This window comes from Agelaius phoeniceus, chromosome 3 (assembly GCF_051311805.1).
Source record: "Agelaius phoeniceus isolate bAgePho1 chromosome 3, bAgePho1.hap1, whole genome shotgun sequence".
NCBI lineage: Eukaryota > Metazoa > Chordata > Aves > Passeriformes > Icteridae > Agelaius > Agelaius phoeniceus.
In genome coordinates, this window is record NC_135267.1 from 46,725,705 (window position 1) to 46,743,768 (window position 18,064).

Here is an 18,064-nt window from a genome sequence, read left to right on the forward strand (position 1 = left end):
TACAAGATATGATAAACAAATAAGTCAGAAAATCTATCCTATAATACTGCAGCTTATTATCCCTCTCTGACAGTCTTGTATTTTTTCCATTAAAGCTACAAACATCTGTTATTTTAAAGCTTTAAAAAAATTACTCTCAATTATAACTAAAACATTTTCAATTTAATATAATCTCATTAATAAATATAAGACTCAAATGCATTAAAAATAAAAATAAACAAAACAAAACAAAACAAAAACCAAAAAAAAACCCAAAAAAAACCCCAACAACTGAGTGGGATATGCTATATATCACAAAATCATGTTTTAAAATAGAAAAACAAAAACTGGCCTGTTCAAGGTATCCAGGCAAAGGAAGTGTAGTTAATAGCATTGGCTCTTTTTTTGGAGGGAGTTTATGGGGAAGCTTCAGATTCCCATACTTCTCTGGTAACCTAACCAGATATAAAGTAAGCACTTTTAAGATGTATGAACAGTGGCATGATTGAAAATTAAGATGCAGTTAGTGTATTTACCTCATAAACTTCTGAAGTTTTTCTTCACTTTCAAAAATATATACCTTGTCTTGGTATTTTGCTGCATACTCGATGTTGCCAGGCACCAGAGCTTCATATCTGAAGAGATGGAGCAAGAATAATTCATTCACAGAAAACATAAAACATAATTTGTGTGGAGTAAATTCATGAGCTATTGCTAGCCTTCTGGTAATTTAGCAAGTGTAGCAACCACAAAAAAAATAGCAATTGGATCATCTAAGTTTCCACTACATGATGGACAGTTACAAGGTTAAAAATCTCATAGAGTCTCTGCCTAAAATCTGCTTATTAAGGAACTTCTATAGTGCTTCTTTAGAGCTCCTCCATTTAAAATGCCAATCATATTTGTTCAGGAGATTAAAAAGTGATAACATAGAATTGGCTATTATGGTTCTCCTCTGATCATAAATTCTTGCACACTGAGGAAATCTGTGTCATTTTATGGTAGAGCTTTATGGATCTCTACAAAAATCATAATAAGTAGTTTTGCATCTACTAGGGATTTATGAGATTTCTTTTAACCTTTGAAGGGTTATAGAGATAGAGAGAATTCAAACTATATCTGCCCATCTTCATCATGAAAGACACCAAGCCAACACAGATTCTTGTAGAACCTGTAGCCATGTAAGTTTTAAAAGGTGATTTTATCTTGATTTCCAAAGCCACGGGTACAATGTAGAGAATTGCAATTGCTTTTCCTGTCTAAATCCTGAACAACATTAAAAAGTACTTTGAAAATATTTCCTCATTAATGCATTAATATAGGACACATATTCTGTAATTCAGATTATGAAAACTCTAGTGACATACCTCTGTTTTCCATCTAGGTAAGTGACTGGACAGTATCCCTGCATTTCAGGCTTTACAGGGAATAAGGCCTTCACTTCTGCTGCAGTCAATTTCTTTGGTAGCATATGTGGGGGTGGCAGAGGGTGAGATGCCAGTGATGATACATAAACCTCAGGTTTGCTCAAGAATTTCTGCAGGAAAAAAAAAGTTTTTATAATGAAAGAAGCACTATAGGACTGTTAGTCAAACTCCAGAGGACTGGCTCACACAGTTTAGATACCTAATTTTTCTACAATGCAACAGTGTGTTGGCATTGCTGTTGCTCTTGGGTAATTTCTTTTCCAAAATCTCTCAGCTGAAGTAGTCACCATTCACCCACCATCCATCACTATCTACTGCTGTCATAAACCACTTTCTAACCCAGTCTCTCCACAACAGATAAAGAAAGGAGAAAGTTACTGTTTTCAAATGAATGTTTGGTCTGTGACAATTTGTAAGACGAGCTTTAGTTTAATGGTGCCTGTGCTCGATTTTGTCTGCCTAGACACTTGATAGCAGAAGTATGCAGAACAAAAGCTTGAATGCTAACAACAGTGGTCTAATTCAAGTTGCATATTACCTATTTCTGTATGGAATCAAAGAATCTAAGCAACAATGTTCCCTCTTTTCATAATCCCCTCCTTTTTGACCTGCTTTTTTGATACGCACTTCCAGTTCTTCCTGTGAAGCCATTCTGTAATAGCGCCCCTGAAATTCAGCAGCAAACTCCAGTGAGGGGCTTACAGAGCAGTCAACCAGTTCACCTTTCTCTGCAAGGCTGACAGGACAGTACTGTCCACACTCCCCCAGCTGCCCCTGCAGTTCCTGGGGAGTGATACATAAACCAGCAATGCTGGCTGCTTTTCCTGTTAATGAAAGCAATTAATGATATCGTTTAATTTATGAGAGACATAGAAACATCAAACAATTCTACTCAGGAACACTACAGTCTAGAAAGTAATAATTTGAAATTTATATGAGATAATGAGAACTAAAGCAGCAATTTGATAATAAAATGAAGTTGTAACTAATTTTACCAATTAATTTTAATAACATTTTTTAGCATGTAAGAAATATAATAATTATTAATGGTGTGGGATACTCTGCATGCTCAGCTTATTAGTCTGTTCTTTTTTATGATTTATTGTTTCACTCCTTTGTGTTACTAAGGGTCATTTCAACTATTATTTTATGTCTTTACATTGTTGGAAACGAGTACAAGGTGTGATGAAAGCCTCCGCTTTTATTCATCCATATCTTGCAGATGCTACAGTCTATCTGGAGGAAATACATTCAAAATCTTTAATAAAATGTCATCTCAAAACCAAATTACTTAAAAATCATGCTTTTTCAAGCTTGATGTGTAAAAGTTAAGTGTATTTTAATATTTTTGATTATGACTCCAATTTTTAAGATGGGTGCAGCCACAGAGCTGTAAAAATTAAACCCAAAAGGTGGATAAAGATAAGGAAGTATATTTGTCCTTCAGAGGAATTCTAGTTAAATAGTACAGACATGTTTAAAAGGCATATTTAATCCTGACCAGTGCTGACAGACAAAAAGTCAAGTGGGAACTGTGCCATTTTAGAATAAAGTGGTCTTCTTCACAAAGCAGAGAAATTAACTCAGATGGCATATTTAAGCTTATTTCTAGATTTTAAATTAACATCTTCTCTATCCCTTCCTCTTCCTTCACTAACACTAAAGTGAAGGTGCAAGTTAGAGTTCCCCTTGTACCTTTGGAGTACTCTTTGTGATTTACCACCCAGTGTTGCCAGATCTACCATGGACCAAGGACTCTGACTTCCTTTAGCAGACTCCTGTTACCCTGTTCTTGGGAGGATGACCTCAGACTGCCCTGTAGTTGGCTTTGCCTTCACTCTTTTCAAGAGATCTCTTCAAGATCTCTGCAGATGAGATTGAAGAATTTAATGGTATATATGTGGCCAAGAATTAGCCACATCCACAGAAAGTTGAAGTTGTCATGTACATAGTACACTGCAGCTTTTTAAAGGAAGAAATATTCTGGGAAACTCTGTTATTCTTTTACCTTCTTTTCTTCTTTCCAGGTATATCTGGATTTGTTTAACAACCAACTGAACTTCCTGCAGAACCGTCTTCCAGACCCTCCATTTGCTATGATTGGCATCAATCACACACCAGTTCTGATGTTCCTTCATATAGTAAGTTCTAATATCATCAATGTGCTGTTTATAGCAGGAATTTTTAATAGCTAAAATCTGTGGGCTGTCATGTTCAGGATAAGGAAGTCTAAAGAGAATGAAAAATAACAGTGATTTAAATCTGAGGATTAGATAATTTCATTGAATTTCAGGTGTAAATTCTAGAATTCACTGGAAGTTCTTTTTACAAAATTTTGCTTATTTGACATTGTAGAACATATTTGAGAAATAAAAATTTCTTTTTAAGAATACTATCAGCTACATTGAAAAGCAGTGTACTTATGATCAGACAGTCCTGTTCAAAAATGAAGAAAAAAACTTTTTCTATTTGTGTCCCAAATACAGCACAATAATTATTTTGCAAAGGATTTGGAATGTATCAACACATATTACCTGAGATACACTACAAATACACCATTAAATGGCACCCTAATATTGCACACTTGATTTGTACTTAAGCCTATGAAATATAATTAGTTTGGTATTTAAAATTAAGTTTAAAGTAAATACTTTCAAAAACACATCTTTGATTTAATTTTTTTGCAATGCAAATTGTCTTTAGTCTTTTAGTAAGCAATTTAACATTGTACTGATTACTTGATAAAAAGAAAGATACAAAAAGAAAAGGACAAAATGAAAGAGGCATGCAATAATGCTCCAAGCTATCTGGAACTTCTTAGAAACACTTCCTCTAATGAGAAACAGGTTCTTACACAATTTAATTTTAAGGTGAATGTTCTGTTCTTTTTCATTCTCTGTCTGCTTATAAACTACTTACTGTTCTTCCTCAAAAACAACCAATGGCTCTTTAAACAGAGTATTTATCTTCTCAGAAGAACAAAGAAGGGAACAAACTGAATTGAAAAGCTTAGAAGTCCTGAATTCTATACACTACTAAATATGCATTAGTTTCATAGTTTTAAAAGAACTCTGATCAAGTTTTTAAAAGAGAGATTATTAGATGAAGTATCAATATATTTTATAATAATAATTGATGAAAAATAAATTTCAGCAGCAGAGAGAAGTGGTAATATTTCTGATGTACCGTTGCATTAAACCACTTAAACTAAGCAGTGGGTGCACAGCATTGCACATTTGTAATCTCAGGCATGCAACTGAAGGATCTGGCCAGAGCATGCCCCAAACACCTTACATCCTTACTATTTCTCTCTATGGAAATCAAAGCATTAGAAAGGAGAGGGACTGGTTCCCATGTTTTTCATACGTGGAGTTCAGAGACAGCTGAGTTATGCTCCAGGTTAGACACAACCTCTGGGTATAGCACTGAGGCACATAAATAGAGATACTACAATATTGTGTAGAAAATAAAAAAATTGTATCAGGGAGTATTACTACCGGTTTGATCTTTCCTTATCCAGCAGCGCTCTTCTGAACACTTCCTTTGTTTCCATATCTAATTCAAAGATTTTCACTGGAATTATCCTAGTTGATTCCAAGAGATTTACATGGGCTCTTGTTAGAGGATATCCATCCATTACAACTCTGCACGCAAACAGAAACAGAAAAATAGTTTTGAAGAAACTCACTAAGTGAGTTTCCAATCAACCAGTGAGTCTATGTCTATTTCTAGTACATTTTCCATAGAGACAAAAGTCTACACCCATGCAGTTATCACTGCTCTCACTTGACAGGCACATTCTTCCCTCCTAAGAATTTACAATCAAATTTAAAAAATCAGGTAGGCAGAAGAAGAAATAGTAATGAGAAAAGGAAATGTACAAAGGGCAAAAGGTAAGTGGATGGCTGGGACTTATAAAAATATTCTGACACATCAATCATTCAGAAACATAATTTTAACTATGAGAAGTCTCCATGTGGATTGGGAGGAGCAGTTTTTAAAGTGGTAAGTAAAATTATTTACTACAGTATTTGAAGAATTTTTATAATCATACTGAAGAAAAAATGGTTTTTCATATTAGGAAATACTGGAACAAAATATACTGAAACAATATTCCAGGATTTAACATCAAAGAGAAGCTGAAAGAATTCTGATCTCAAGCACAAATAATTTTCAGAGATTATTGCAGAATTGCCTTTCTCTGTTAACAGTTCTCCTTTTTGAGGAGAGAAGTTGAATTTCATGAAATACTGATGATAAAGCTTTTTAAGTCTGCCCAGTTTCAAAGATGTTTCAGTGGGGGAGAAAGAGCCTAGGATTACCTATGAATGAGGTGATAAGACTCACTGGTTTCAGTTCCTCCTTAATAACTTCAGTTGTTAAGAAAACAAAAAAAACCCTGAGTACTGAAACAGCCTGCTCCATCAAAGAGAATCAGGTGTGTCCAAGTTGGTTCTGGAGATGGCATAAGAGAGACCAAATAGAGCTTCTCAAAGGATAGTAGAAGATACTGGCTTATTGACTGAAAAAAAAGTAACTGTCATAAAGTATATTACTTCGATGTACTGAAATAAAGTTACTTGGAAATAGCAGAAAATTCTGCTTCAGTCTCATTTCCCAGAGATATTGTAAAAAAAAATCTCCTTTTGTACAGATTTTTTTTTTAATGCAGAAACCACTGATGTGTTTTAGTGAAATTGTTCTACAGCAGTAACATGGGAATCCATGCCTACGAAGAGACTGACATGTCTTGGAGAAACCCCCAAAACCCCAAGAAAACTCTTACCCAGTGGGATTATCCATGTGATTTAGCAGAGCCACATTGAGAGCCTGGATGGCCAATTCATCAGGCACGGTGAGTCCTTGGAGAAGGTGGGACTGTACCTTAAGTGCCAGCTCGCTCTCTGGCTGGCTGTTTAGCACAAAGCGGATGGCATCTCCTAGGGACAGGCGCAGGAACCCATAAACACTCGCAAGTCTCTGGGCAACTGCAAAATATTTCCATTTCAAGTCACAACTTTGAAGGTAAGTAACATCACAATCTGGCATATGCACAGGACATACTAACACTATTCAATTTAGAACAAATCTCAGCAGATATAGTCAATATTATCAGAGTGTGTTAGAAAATATGCCTCCATTGCTGTTCCTCTTACAGAACAGCCCATCAGCTACCTCATTTATCCAGGAAATGGGAAATATGCTAAAATTTCATCCTAAATATGAAATAATTTGAACCTGTCTCTTTTCTTCCTAACATCCTATTCTAATCAATAACTATAGTTTAAAATTAATGTCCTCCTCCTCCAGTAAAAGGCAAAAACGTGTGGATTGACAGAGTCATGGAGGAGGAAAGGGAAGGGAGAGGGATGGAAATCTTGGGCACTTTTTAATCTAGAAATTTCGAAACAGACTGGGGAGTGGGGAGTTTGGGGTCTTCATCCTTGATCCTAGGACTATTTCTCCATTTTACATTAGCTTATATTGACTCAAAAAAGTAAGAAACAATTCTAAAATAATAATAAATAATACAAAGGATATAAATAGCATAAGTCCAGTTTTTCTAAATACAAGTCCAAGTCCAAGTCACTAACGTCTTAAGGATCCGGGATAAAATTCAGATGAACAATGCATAACTATCAGACTGTCAAATGAGACACCACAGAATGTTACTAAAAGAATCTGTGCCCAGCAAGAAAAGCAGGAAGACCAGCAATATAAATGGTTTATGTTTTTTAATAGCAGTAAGGACAGATACAGCTTCAGTCATTAAAAAATGAGTTTTTTAAATAGATAACTGCTCATACCTGTAGTCTTTCCAGACTTTGGAAGTCCCACAATTGCAATCTTTACTGGCACAGATTGCTTAGGTTTTGGCTGACAAATATATTTGATGGGATTTGTCATAAATGTTTCTTTATTTTCTTTACTTGAAAAGAAATAAATATATTGTCGATGGATTACTGGAAAGACTGTGCTTTCATCCCTTTGCTGTGGCTTGATCACATCTCCTTGGCTTAACTGTGTAATATACAAAATGAGAATCAGTTAATTAGGTTTGACAAAGCCTTTTCTTCCTCCATCCCAGAGAAGTGGCTTTATAGGCAGATAGAGGAGTACCAACCATATGACACAAACCATCAAAGCATTCTAAAATTCACATATATGGACATAATATTTTGCTCAAATCTGAGAAACTTCTGTACCTACACTTCTTGTTCAAAAAGATGAAAGAAACATTTAAGACAGAAAGAATACTTGCTATTTCCAGTAGGTGGTACCGTAACACTTTATATGTCTGTCAAGATAGTGTAGTCAAAGATGAACAAAATAGTTTTTTTTAATTTTCAAAGAAAGAATAATTTTATTCCTCAGTGAATTAAACTCACCTGCCTGCCTGCCAACAGAAAATACACTGAGAATATTGTATTCACCAGAAGTCATATACAAATGAAGAAAATGTAAAAAGATATCAATAGTTACATTATGGTCAAGTGAAAAACCACAAGATAAGTTGAAAAAGTTATTGGAAAAATACATGCACTGCTGATGAAATCTTTTCAAACACATCAGACAGCCCACTAAAAAGTCTGCAGTGTTGATGGATCATTGACATGTAAGAGATGCAATTGGCAGAAATAGTCATTGAAGTAATACCAGATTAATTCCTTGCACTACTCTTCTCTATGGAAAAACTTACTCATGTCCCTGTTGCAGTCCTTCTTAGAAGAACTGTCTTAAAGTGTCAATAAAAGATGCTTTAAAACAAAATATAGAAAAGCAGTATGTAGAAAAATTGCCCAGGCAGCATTCACCTTACTATTCTAAGGGGACTCAGAAATGTAATTCTGAGTAATGTGTAACATTGACCTTTCTTCAACAAAAGAAGGAAGATGGGAAAAATTAGCATTTTAAAAAAAAGTTTTTTCCTCCAGCATTCAGCCTGACAAAAATAGTCCAGTAAATCTCACTCTGTATTGAGCAAACTGAAATACAATAAGGAAAAAACCACAGAAGTTACATGCATACATATCAAATAATGGGGAAGAGCCAACTCAACTTCTTGTCAAGGAAAATCATACATCACAAATCTATTACTATTCTTTGAAGGAGTCAGTAAGGTTGGTCTGGTTATTACTGCTAGAGCTGGGGCTGTTCTGCTGTGTACCATTGTCCTGCCAGACTCTTCTCATACCTGTAGGTTCCTATTCCTGGATCAAGTCATTTCAGGGTGCTTGCTCTCAATTTATGGGATTTCATGAGTCTGTTCTACTGCATATCTGCTTCCATTCCTCACTCAGCTCATAATGTTTATTCTCTGCTTATCTAATCAGTTGCATAACTACTTCCCCTACCCCCCAAATTTAATCTCAAAGTAACTGGAATATACTCAATCTGCCTTTCTACTCCAAAATTTCCAGTCTGTAATCAATTTTAAAATTTCTATTATTATCCTAAAATGCCCTCAAAGTGATCCTATTTCCCTTTCATTTTTATCAGCTTGTACAATTTCACTGTCAGCACACCACTCTTATTTTACCCAATAACTTCCTATGACCTCTTTCTTCTGACTGAATTGTACTTTTTGGTTGGTAAAAAGCACTGTATGGAACAAAGGAATGAAGTGGAGAAATGGAATACAAAAATCTGGTGAAACCTGACAGAACGAAGTGCAAGGAGTAGGGTGTAGAGATTAATTACAATTAAACACATAAACTGTGGTTCAGTAGTGGGAAATTATGTAAATGTAGACATATCTAGTTCTTTTAGTATGTACCTAGATTATTAGATGCAGCCATGAAAACAATGAAGATTCTGATCCTAAGGTTAAAGAGAGATAAATGTGATCTGGAACAGGTGAAAACTCAACATGACACTATACAAAAGGGAATAAAATGGTTTGATTAATTGGCATAGAAAAATGAAGGCCAAAATATGTTTCCTTCAGGGGATTTGTGCTTTCTGTATGTTGTTCACTGGACTTTTTTTCAATTAATCTTCCTTTGAAATTTTTATTTACTCACAATCCAATCAGCTTTTATTTCTACCATTAAACCAAAAGAATTACCTGAGAACATTTCATTTCCTACCTTGGGGATAGTGATAAGTACTTTCTGACCTCAATTTTCCAGATCTGTAGTAAAATACCATGGAAATAGATTTGTTGCTCTTCAAAAATTTTAAATTTTGACAAGAAAGAATTATTGCTGATGAATTAAGTAAATCTAACATTTTTTGCCACTACTAGGTTTGGTGGTCAGTTGTGTGTGTGGCTTCTTACAAATTCATATTCTAAATCCTTTCCGTTTGTTCTCACTACTATTGTAAGGTTTTAAGACCTTATATGTTGTCCTGTGTTTTGTGTATCGTTAAGTTAGGCATTTCTTTCTGATTCAATGCCACCTTTAATCATGTCACCAATGACAGTGTAACAAATTTTACTAAATGCTTTTCAGCCTTAAATTAGCTGCAATACTGAAAAGACCAACACCTTTTATTATTACTGCTTGCTGTATTTTCTGTATATTCAGCCATGTAATTTTGATTCAGTAATGTAATTTTCATTAAATATTTCTGGTATTAGTTGCTACTGTCTGATAACATCTTGTTAATGTGAAATGCATTTTTAAAGAGTGTCAACTCTTGAACACATTCTTCAGCCATTTAAGAACATTACCTTGACAGGATCCCACTGACCAAAAGAACTTCGTAATTTATATGAGTAAACTAGCATCTTCTGTGCAAGTGGCAAACTTATTGGGTAACATTTCTCAAAAATGCTCCTGCGGTTTTCCACTAGGGGTTTCAGCTTTTTGTATATTTGGTAGCACACAACACGAGGCTTCCGTCCTCCATTGATCTCAACTGGCGGTATTTGTAACTTTTCAACCAGTTCTTCCTGGTTAAGAAAACAAAATGAAATATTAGAATCATAAATGCAATCAGATTTTTAATAAAGACTAATGGCAAGATTTTCTGTGAACTATCAAGGATTTCCTGAGCATGTTCTCAGTCAACATAAATCAGCAAAGTTTGGTGGGAATTAGTCTTCCTGCCCACTGAAGTTTAAACTTCTATATTAGGTGCCACACTGCTACAATATTGTTTTATTATCTGGTTTTGAAAACCTTCTCTCTAGTCAGTGGATAGAGCTTCTTTTAAATCGTGATTAGCTTCTTTCTGAAGTGAAGTACTTTGTAGATAATAAACAAATGTTACTGATCTACCTACTGCTTTAGATGTGGCATTAGCATTGCAGATATCTGGTGTTAGATCAGGTTACCTTGCCATAGGCAATTGCACTGATTTCAAGAAAATTATGTCACTAGGTGTGGGAATGGTGCCAAACACCTGGTATCTTAACCGAGATTAGATTTGGATTTTTTCTTTACATTTGGTTTCATCACCAACAACTAGGATCTGCATTAAAAAATAGAGGTGTCTAATAAGAGTTTTGCCTTAAAACTTATTTTGAAATACTGCTCATACATTCACAACTCTCTAGGTTGGTTGCCTGTTTCAACTGACCTATCAAAAATGAAATGACACCAAGATTGAATAGGTCTACCCAAACGCTTCCTTTTTTTTTCCTCTACTATATTAGTAGTATAAATTATATATTCTTTCAAGTTTATACCTTCTCAGTACAGTCTTCATCTTGTTCACATACTTAGATCATGAGTACAGCAGCACAGTTATTTAGGCACTATAATTTTTAAATGTGAAAAATAAATATGGAAATTCTTCTTCATGTGCTCATATATTTTAACAAAATAAGCAGCGGTATCAGTACCTGCACACTTTGTAATCCTTCTAATTCTGATTCAAACCTCTCTGAAATCTCATTTTGCATGCGCTCAACAGCATCTTCTTCATTTTCTTCTTCTTCTGGTTCTTCCTCTTCTTCTTCTTCTAAAAACTCTTCTGCAAGTATAGCTTCAATATCTTCATCCTCCTCCTCCACAGTAGCTTCGTCATTATCCTTATCTGCTAAAGCCTATAAAGAGAAAATATTTTGTTGTTTCATGTCTATGATACAGATATTTTGAAGGAACATATGGTATTCTTGTCTCTTTTTAAATTAAAAAAAGCCATTGATTCAACTAAACCTCATTTTGGGATATCCTTTATCATATGCAAAAAATCTAGTAAATTCTAGAATCTTATTTCAGAAGAAAATACAGCAGTATTGCATAGTGCATACAGTGAAGCATCATACCAGTTCCAAGAGTACTTTAAAAACCTGAAGAGCTACACTGCAGTTTTGATGAGTGTTTTTTCATACATGGTATTGTAGTTTGACAGGACTTTGTTACAAACAAGCATGTTTGATGAAAGTGTAGCTGACAGAATATCATGAGCAGTCAAGTAGTACATTAATGCATTCATAAATATATTGTAATTGACTTTGGGCAGAAATCCTGGTACAGTCCTATATCTGGATTAACCATGGATTTGACAGTGTACTTAAAGGCACATGCCTAATTTCAATTAGTGGTGCTACTCTTGTGCTTATAAATGAGATACTTTAAACACATTCATAAATATTTTCCTGAATTGAAGCATATATGGAGAATTCTTTTAAAATAGTCTTTAGTCTTCATGAATCCATAGTTTCTAAAGCAATCCAAACATAATATAAAATTATTTTTGAAAGTTGAAGATTCTGGCAGTCTATCATAATTTTACTTTTCTACATTGTCCTGAACTCTGTGACTAAAAGCTCTAGAAAATTCTATGGTAAGAATGTCAATGCTTCTACTTAAAAACTGTCTTATTAGGTTTTCTTACCTCCTGCTTCTTTTTCTGTTGCTCTGCTAAAAGTTCTTCTCTTCTTCTGGCAATCTTCTCATTCTGTTGGTGAAAAAAAGATGTAAAAAGACTGATTATACTTCCTAATAAAAACTCCCCTCTGAAAATTGGTAATGTAACCTATAATTAACACTTTTCTTTCCACCTGAAATTCTGTTCCAGTTGGTTCTAATGTTAAAAAATACTATCTAGAGTTTGAAATGTTGCAGACCAGGTATAACTCTCTACTAGGTGAACATGTAAGCATATTTTTGAAAAACTAATACGGCAATTTCTGAGATTGACATTAGAGGAATAAAAAAGACTGTGATTCATATCCCACTGAAAATATAGTAATAGGTTTATTGGTAAACTACAGAGTTTCTAAATTTATAGGTGGTTTCTATAGGTGGTTTTCACCCATTTGGCAAAGGGGTGACTGAGTATGGTGTTAAATGTGTGGTGTTCCCCTTTGACTGTTTAGAGATATTAATGGTATTGTATAAGTCTTGTCCCGAATTCTGTTGTCCTAACTTAGTGTCAGCTGCTCTGTAGTAATTATGCTCAGACTTTTTCTGATATTATATGTGAAGTAATTCTCACTTTTACACAAAGTGAGGAACCTTGAAAATATTACATGTGCCAGTTGTAAATGTCTGCATAGAGGCTTCAGGTTACCTCAACCAATTTGTAACCTGTTCAACAGTAGGCACAGCTTCATTAGAATGGGACACAGAGTTCCTACACTAAGCCTAGGAATGCTGGGAATGTGCAGCACTTTTTCTCCTGGCTCCAATACCTGTGTGCTCTTCACAGCTTTGGGAGATTCAGAATCTGTGTTCAGACATCTCCTGTAGAAACAACAACAACAACAAAATAACATAGGGCTGAAAACTTACCCTTATTTTTGCTTTTAGTTCCTTCAGCTTCTTTTTATATTCCTTTTTTTTAAGCTGTTTTTCTTTCCATTTTTTCAGACGTGAAGGAAAAAGACGTTTAAGAATGTCACCTTCTTCTACTTGAATATAAATAGCAATATCAGGACAGAGTCCTCGTTCTGACAAATAGCTGGCTTCATCTAAAGTACGGGGGAAGCCATCCAGTATAAAGCCTGTGGACCTAATTGGAAAATATTTATTATTACACACTGTAGTTTGAAGTACAACACAATGAACATGTAATTATTTTGGAAAAACCCACAAACCCTCCCACATTAAATGCATTTATTAGGAGCAAAATTTTAAAAATACTTTCAGCTAGTTTATTTTGACAATGGAAAACTGATATTTTGTTGTGTATTTTAATTAGTGTACTTACAAATTAGTTTGTTCTGAGGTTTTAATGTGCAATGCTTAAATATTTTTAAAGAACTTAAAAACCCAAAACTCGAGTCCTCAGACTTGCTTGTGTGACTCTAAAACCAATACATCTTAGGCACTGGTCTCAAAAAAGAGAAGGTGCCCCAAACACTTTTCTGGTAACAACTCTCAAAGAAAGCTTGTACCTGAAAATTTATGTTTCTTCTGTAGTATAAGATGAGAAATTGGCCATTGAGCATGATTTATATTTCTCTTCCTGCATATGTTAAAAACAAGTCAGTTATACCTGGAAAGCTCTATGGCTTATTGGAGCTCTTACAATTTTGAATTAGATGAGTAGCTAGGTAAGGGTGAATGTTGTGTTGATAAGAAGCTAATATTCACATTTATTACTTTAGGCTTTAACAGGACACATTGTAAAATTGCAGAAAACCAAAGAAGCTAGAAGAAGTGGAAGTGAAGGAAAGAAAAGATAGCCCTGGATGCTGTGGGGAAGAAGAATACAACACAGTATAGTTTTGTGGTGTAATACATTGTGATGTGATATAATACACTATAATTTAATACAATATAATAATACAACATTATGCATAATGCTGGGTAATTTTTTGTCTTGGTGCATTCCTTTTTTCCTAGAACTGATCTCCCTGTTTTTACACTTTGTAGAGAACCATTGTCCCCTATATGTAGTCAGGACAAAAATTACATAAAAATATAAACAGTTTGTTTTCATCTCTATCCTGTAAGACCATGAAAACTATGCAGCTATTTAGAAGATTTAATCCAATTCAGGTGTGCCCAATACTTTCATCCAATCCTGTGTGCAGCATATGAAACATGATATTACTGTCAAAATATCAATTAAAATAATACAACAAAACCAAGACTGACAGGTAGGTCATTACTCATAAAAAGTACAAAAGCATTGAAATAATCTCTGTGATAGTTATTCACAATTGTGGACACAATGGATGATATACTTCCTAAAATTAATTAGAGAAAGAGAGAATTTAATTACAGTTACCGGAATGGCTCTTTCTTCCACCAGTCAGGAACAATCTTGTCAAGGACTTCTGGAGGCAGCTCTCTATTACCCATTAGATTTGCTTTGATTGCCCGTTCCTCATCAGTTAATTCCACTTCCTTTATGTAAAGAAAATCCACCAAAAATGGATGAAATGAAAAAAACCCAAAAACCAAAATCAACCAACCAACCAAAACCAGAAAAAAGTATCTACATTGTTTTTTGCTAAGTAGGGTACTGTCTTCATTTGACTTAAACTAGCAGAAACAAACTCATTGAATCATACTACATTATACATTTTAGGCAATCCCCTAAAATTAGGGCAATTGCAGCTGTATGAGTTTTAATGAAACCTAAAATCAAGCCCAAATGTTAAGTATTTAATTATACACATGCTCAGTTCAGAGGAATAGAAACTGAAATGAGCATAGTTTCTCCTAATTGCCTACAAGCAGTTTTCCACTTGGCTATACATGTTCCCATGCTGGAAGACTACCTGCACTACATCAGAATGTTTTTTCACTTTTGAAAGCAGCTATTATATTTGGATGGATGAAAAAAAAATATGTTGAAGAAGGATATATAAGGTTATTGAATATAGGCAGAAGAACAGATAGTAGACAGATAGCATTGTTCTATAGAACAGTAGTAGTATTAATGACAAGTCAAATGCAGAGTATTCAAATGCCAAATCAAACTACTAAATTATTGTGGAAAACTATTAGGGTTTTTTCCCAGAATATATAACTCTGTGAGATTGATATGGTTGAGGATGCATTTCTCATAGAATGGCTTCCTGACACAGACTGTGGTAAAAATATTGAAAAGATGGTATAGTTAGTTTTCATAATTAGTTTACACAATTAACATATCAAGAATCAAATTGTGTCTGATATCAAAAGGCCACAGCTGAATAAGAATTCCTATGCCTGACATCTATTCTGATAATGTAGCCAAAAGAACCTGAGAATATGCTGGAAGTCACAGCTCTAATGTAGTGTGTATGAATAATATTTTCTCTAGTGCCTGACACAGTACATATATTTAAAGATGTTTGTATGACAGAAGATGCCTAAGTAGACAAAGTGGTAGCCAGATTTGCAACACAGAAGCATCTTGAAAGAAATGTGTGAAGTGGGAGGAAACAGTTAAACATAAAAAATGTATCACTGACATCACCACTGCTAGAGAGAAGTAGGAATGGTGCTTGTATGAGATAAAAGAGAAGAAGCACAAGATGTATATTGCAGGTAGAAAAAAGAGAACACCCCACAGAGCAGTGATTGAAAGGACAAGGTTTCCCTCCAGACCTGTCAATGATGTGGCACTAAAACAACAAGGATGATATCTTTTTGCTGAACTTCCCAGACTGCATGGTATATTTTTGTTTGTCTTTAGTGGTTTTGCTTTGAACATTATAGCTGACCTTAAGCTTTGACAGATAAACTTGTACTGTCTTATGCCAAGAGAATGATACAAGGGAATTTAATGAAATCTTGCAGAATTGGAGGGTCAGTGAAAAATAAGATAGTCAGACAGACCAGTGGCATTCATATTCAGAGAAATGCCTGGGAACTCTACAACCTTGGAAATTATCCTCTAGAGTTTTGTGCAAGGACCAATGAATGGGTTTCTAAAATGGACTGAAATTGTATGAGCTGTGCTTAGGTCACAGCATTAGATCAAGCACTTTAAAAGAAGTATGAGGAAAAAAAATTCTAAGTTGAAGATTGCTTCCCAGCAGATAGAAAGATGACAAGGAAAAAATAATAACAGAAATGCCTTTGTGTAAGACATGTATTTATGCAAAAAAAAATAAAAATTGAGTGAGAGCCAGCTACAACCATCAGTGCCAGGAACACTTGCCATATTTTTGGCTGTGATGACCAAGATGTAAAAGAAACTGACTTTTTGAACAAACCCCCTCTTTGATTTTAATGAAAACCTGGATTTTTGTTCTGACATCCATGATTTTGATCTGTACTCTATCTGTGCTGAAGCATTTGCTTCCAATATTACCTGCTCTTGTATTATTCCATCAGAACACTACCTTCCAAGTTACCTGTTCCACTTCTCAAGATAGTAGAGTGGCCTTTAATGTACCTTTGGCAGCTCTTTCAGCACCTGCATTGACCCATTGACTGTGTATGTCCAGTTTACATAAATGATCCCAAATTTGATCCTATTCTGGTTTTGAGCAGTACCATTTTTTACCCAGGCTTTCCTGTTAGACACAGAACCCTCCAGGCCACAGATTAAACTGTACTTGCAAAGACCACATTTCAGTGTCAGACTCATATTTTCTAGATTTTTTACTGCTGTAAAAGAGCACAAATAAAATTAAATTCAGAGCCCTGATTATTTTCCACTTCCATTGGGTGCTCATCTTCCTAATACCGTGCCTGAGTGTTGTTTCTGTGTGCCTCCTCCTCTGTAGCCTGCTGCCTCTCCTGCCTCCTTCCTTAAATCCTGTAGTAGGAAGTGTTTGAAGATCTTTGATTACTAGTAACTTGAGGGAACTTGGCAGATATCAGGAGCACACACTAAAAAAAGGCTCTTAAAATGTGATGCAGAAACACATTTGTTCCTAAATCTTTGAGTGTTGGATAAATCCTTATTTCTGTTGGGTGAGAGATAGATTTTCAGTTTTTTACTACACTTTTTTGAAAGATTCATTTGCTGTGTACCTGTGGTGAGACTTCCCCACATAATGAATGGCTTTTATTATATCCATTGCTATCTAAAGAATATATTTGCATTAAAACTTTGTGGATCTTTTCTCCCAACAGATCGCTGCCTAATAAAAGAAAATACTCTCCCCAATAAACAGTTATGTAAAAATTTCTCCTTCAGAGAAATTGTATCCTGTAAGAGATACAGTTTAGAATGTGCATTGAGAAGGATTTTAAGCCAGTAGTCAATCTGATTAAGAAAAAGCACTAATTTTCTGAAAATTATAATTCATTAATTATTCTACTAGTATCATGAACATATAGCTATTTGAAACAGTTTTTCAGCTAAGCTACAAGGCATATTTTATGCTACCCAAGAGTTGCTTTATTTTTCTGGTTTGAAACTGCTGCCAATAGGCAATGAAACACTAAAATCCAAGTTAAGAAACCTATTGCATTAAAAAAATACTAGCTTACCCTGTTACTAATGATGAATATTTCTGATTTTTTTATGAGGGATGATCAGATCAAAGGGTTGGTAGAGGCATTCTATTCTTTTGCTCCAAGAGACTGCAAAGAGCACAGCTGGGGAACATTTTTAAAGTCCTGTGCAGCTGGAACACGTGCACTTGACTGAATCTGCATATTATAAACACTTAAAGGAAACCATGTCTTCCCATTATTATTCTGACCTTGACCTTTTTATTCCCCTCAGTTGGTCTTCCATTAGGCATTTAGCATCTATCTCTAATATTTAGAAAAAATCTGTATATAACTCTTGAAAATGTTTTGAGGATTGCTTGTGATATTTATAAAATGTTGTCATGAAATATTTTTTCAAAATTTCATCAA

General features: G+C 34.7%; 1 protein-coding gene across 7 annotated transcripts in view; it reads right to left on the bottom strand.

The window, feature by feature from the left end:
- The window catches only part of AK9 (adenylate kinase 9), a 76,916-nt gene that overhangs the window by 21,130 nt on the left and 37,722 nt on the right, over nucleotides 1-18,064 (bottom strand). For 5 of the 7 annotated variants that reach the window (XM_054629653.2, XM_077175187.1, XM_077175188.1 and 2 more), the window contains 13 exons: nucleotides 14,541-14,659; nucleotides 13,097-13,316; nucleotides 12,198-12,260; nucleotides 11,200-11,403; nucleotides 10,084-10,305; nucleotides 7,214-7,427; nucleotides 6,193-6,394; nucleotides 4,904-5,050; nucleotides 3,415-3,635; nucleotides 2,034-2,230; nucleotides 1,347-1,516; nucleotides 516-614; nucleotides 332-434 (listed from right to left, as the gene is read on the bottom strand). In XM_054629653.2, the coding sequence (XP_054485628.2) occupies nucleotides 332-434; nucleotides 516-614; nucleotides 1,347-1,516; nucleotides 2,034-2,230; nucleotides 3,415-3,635; nucleotides 4,904-5,050; nucleotides 6,193-6,394; nucleotides 7,214-7,427; nucleotides 10,084-10,305; nucleotides 11,200-11,403; nucleotides 12,198-12,260; nucleotides 13,097-13,316; nucleotides 14,541-14,659 (2,181 nt within the window). Of the gene's footprint in view, nucleotides 1-331; nucleotides 435-515; nucleotides 615-1,346; nucleotides 1,517-1,978; nucleotides 2,231-3,414; nucleotides 3,636-4,903; nucleotides 5,051-6,192; nucleotides 6,395-7,213; nucleotides 7,428-10,083; nucleotides 10,306-11,199; nucleotides 11,404-12,197; nucleotides 12,261-13,096; nucleotides 13,317-14,540; nucleotides 14,660-18,064 lie in introns of those variants that run through there. The other 2 variants (XM_077175191.1, XM_077175192.1) reach the window with 2 other exon arrangements.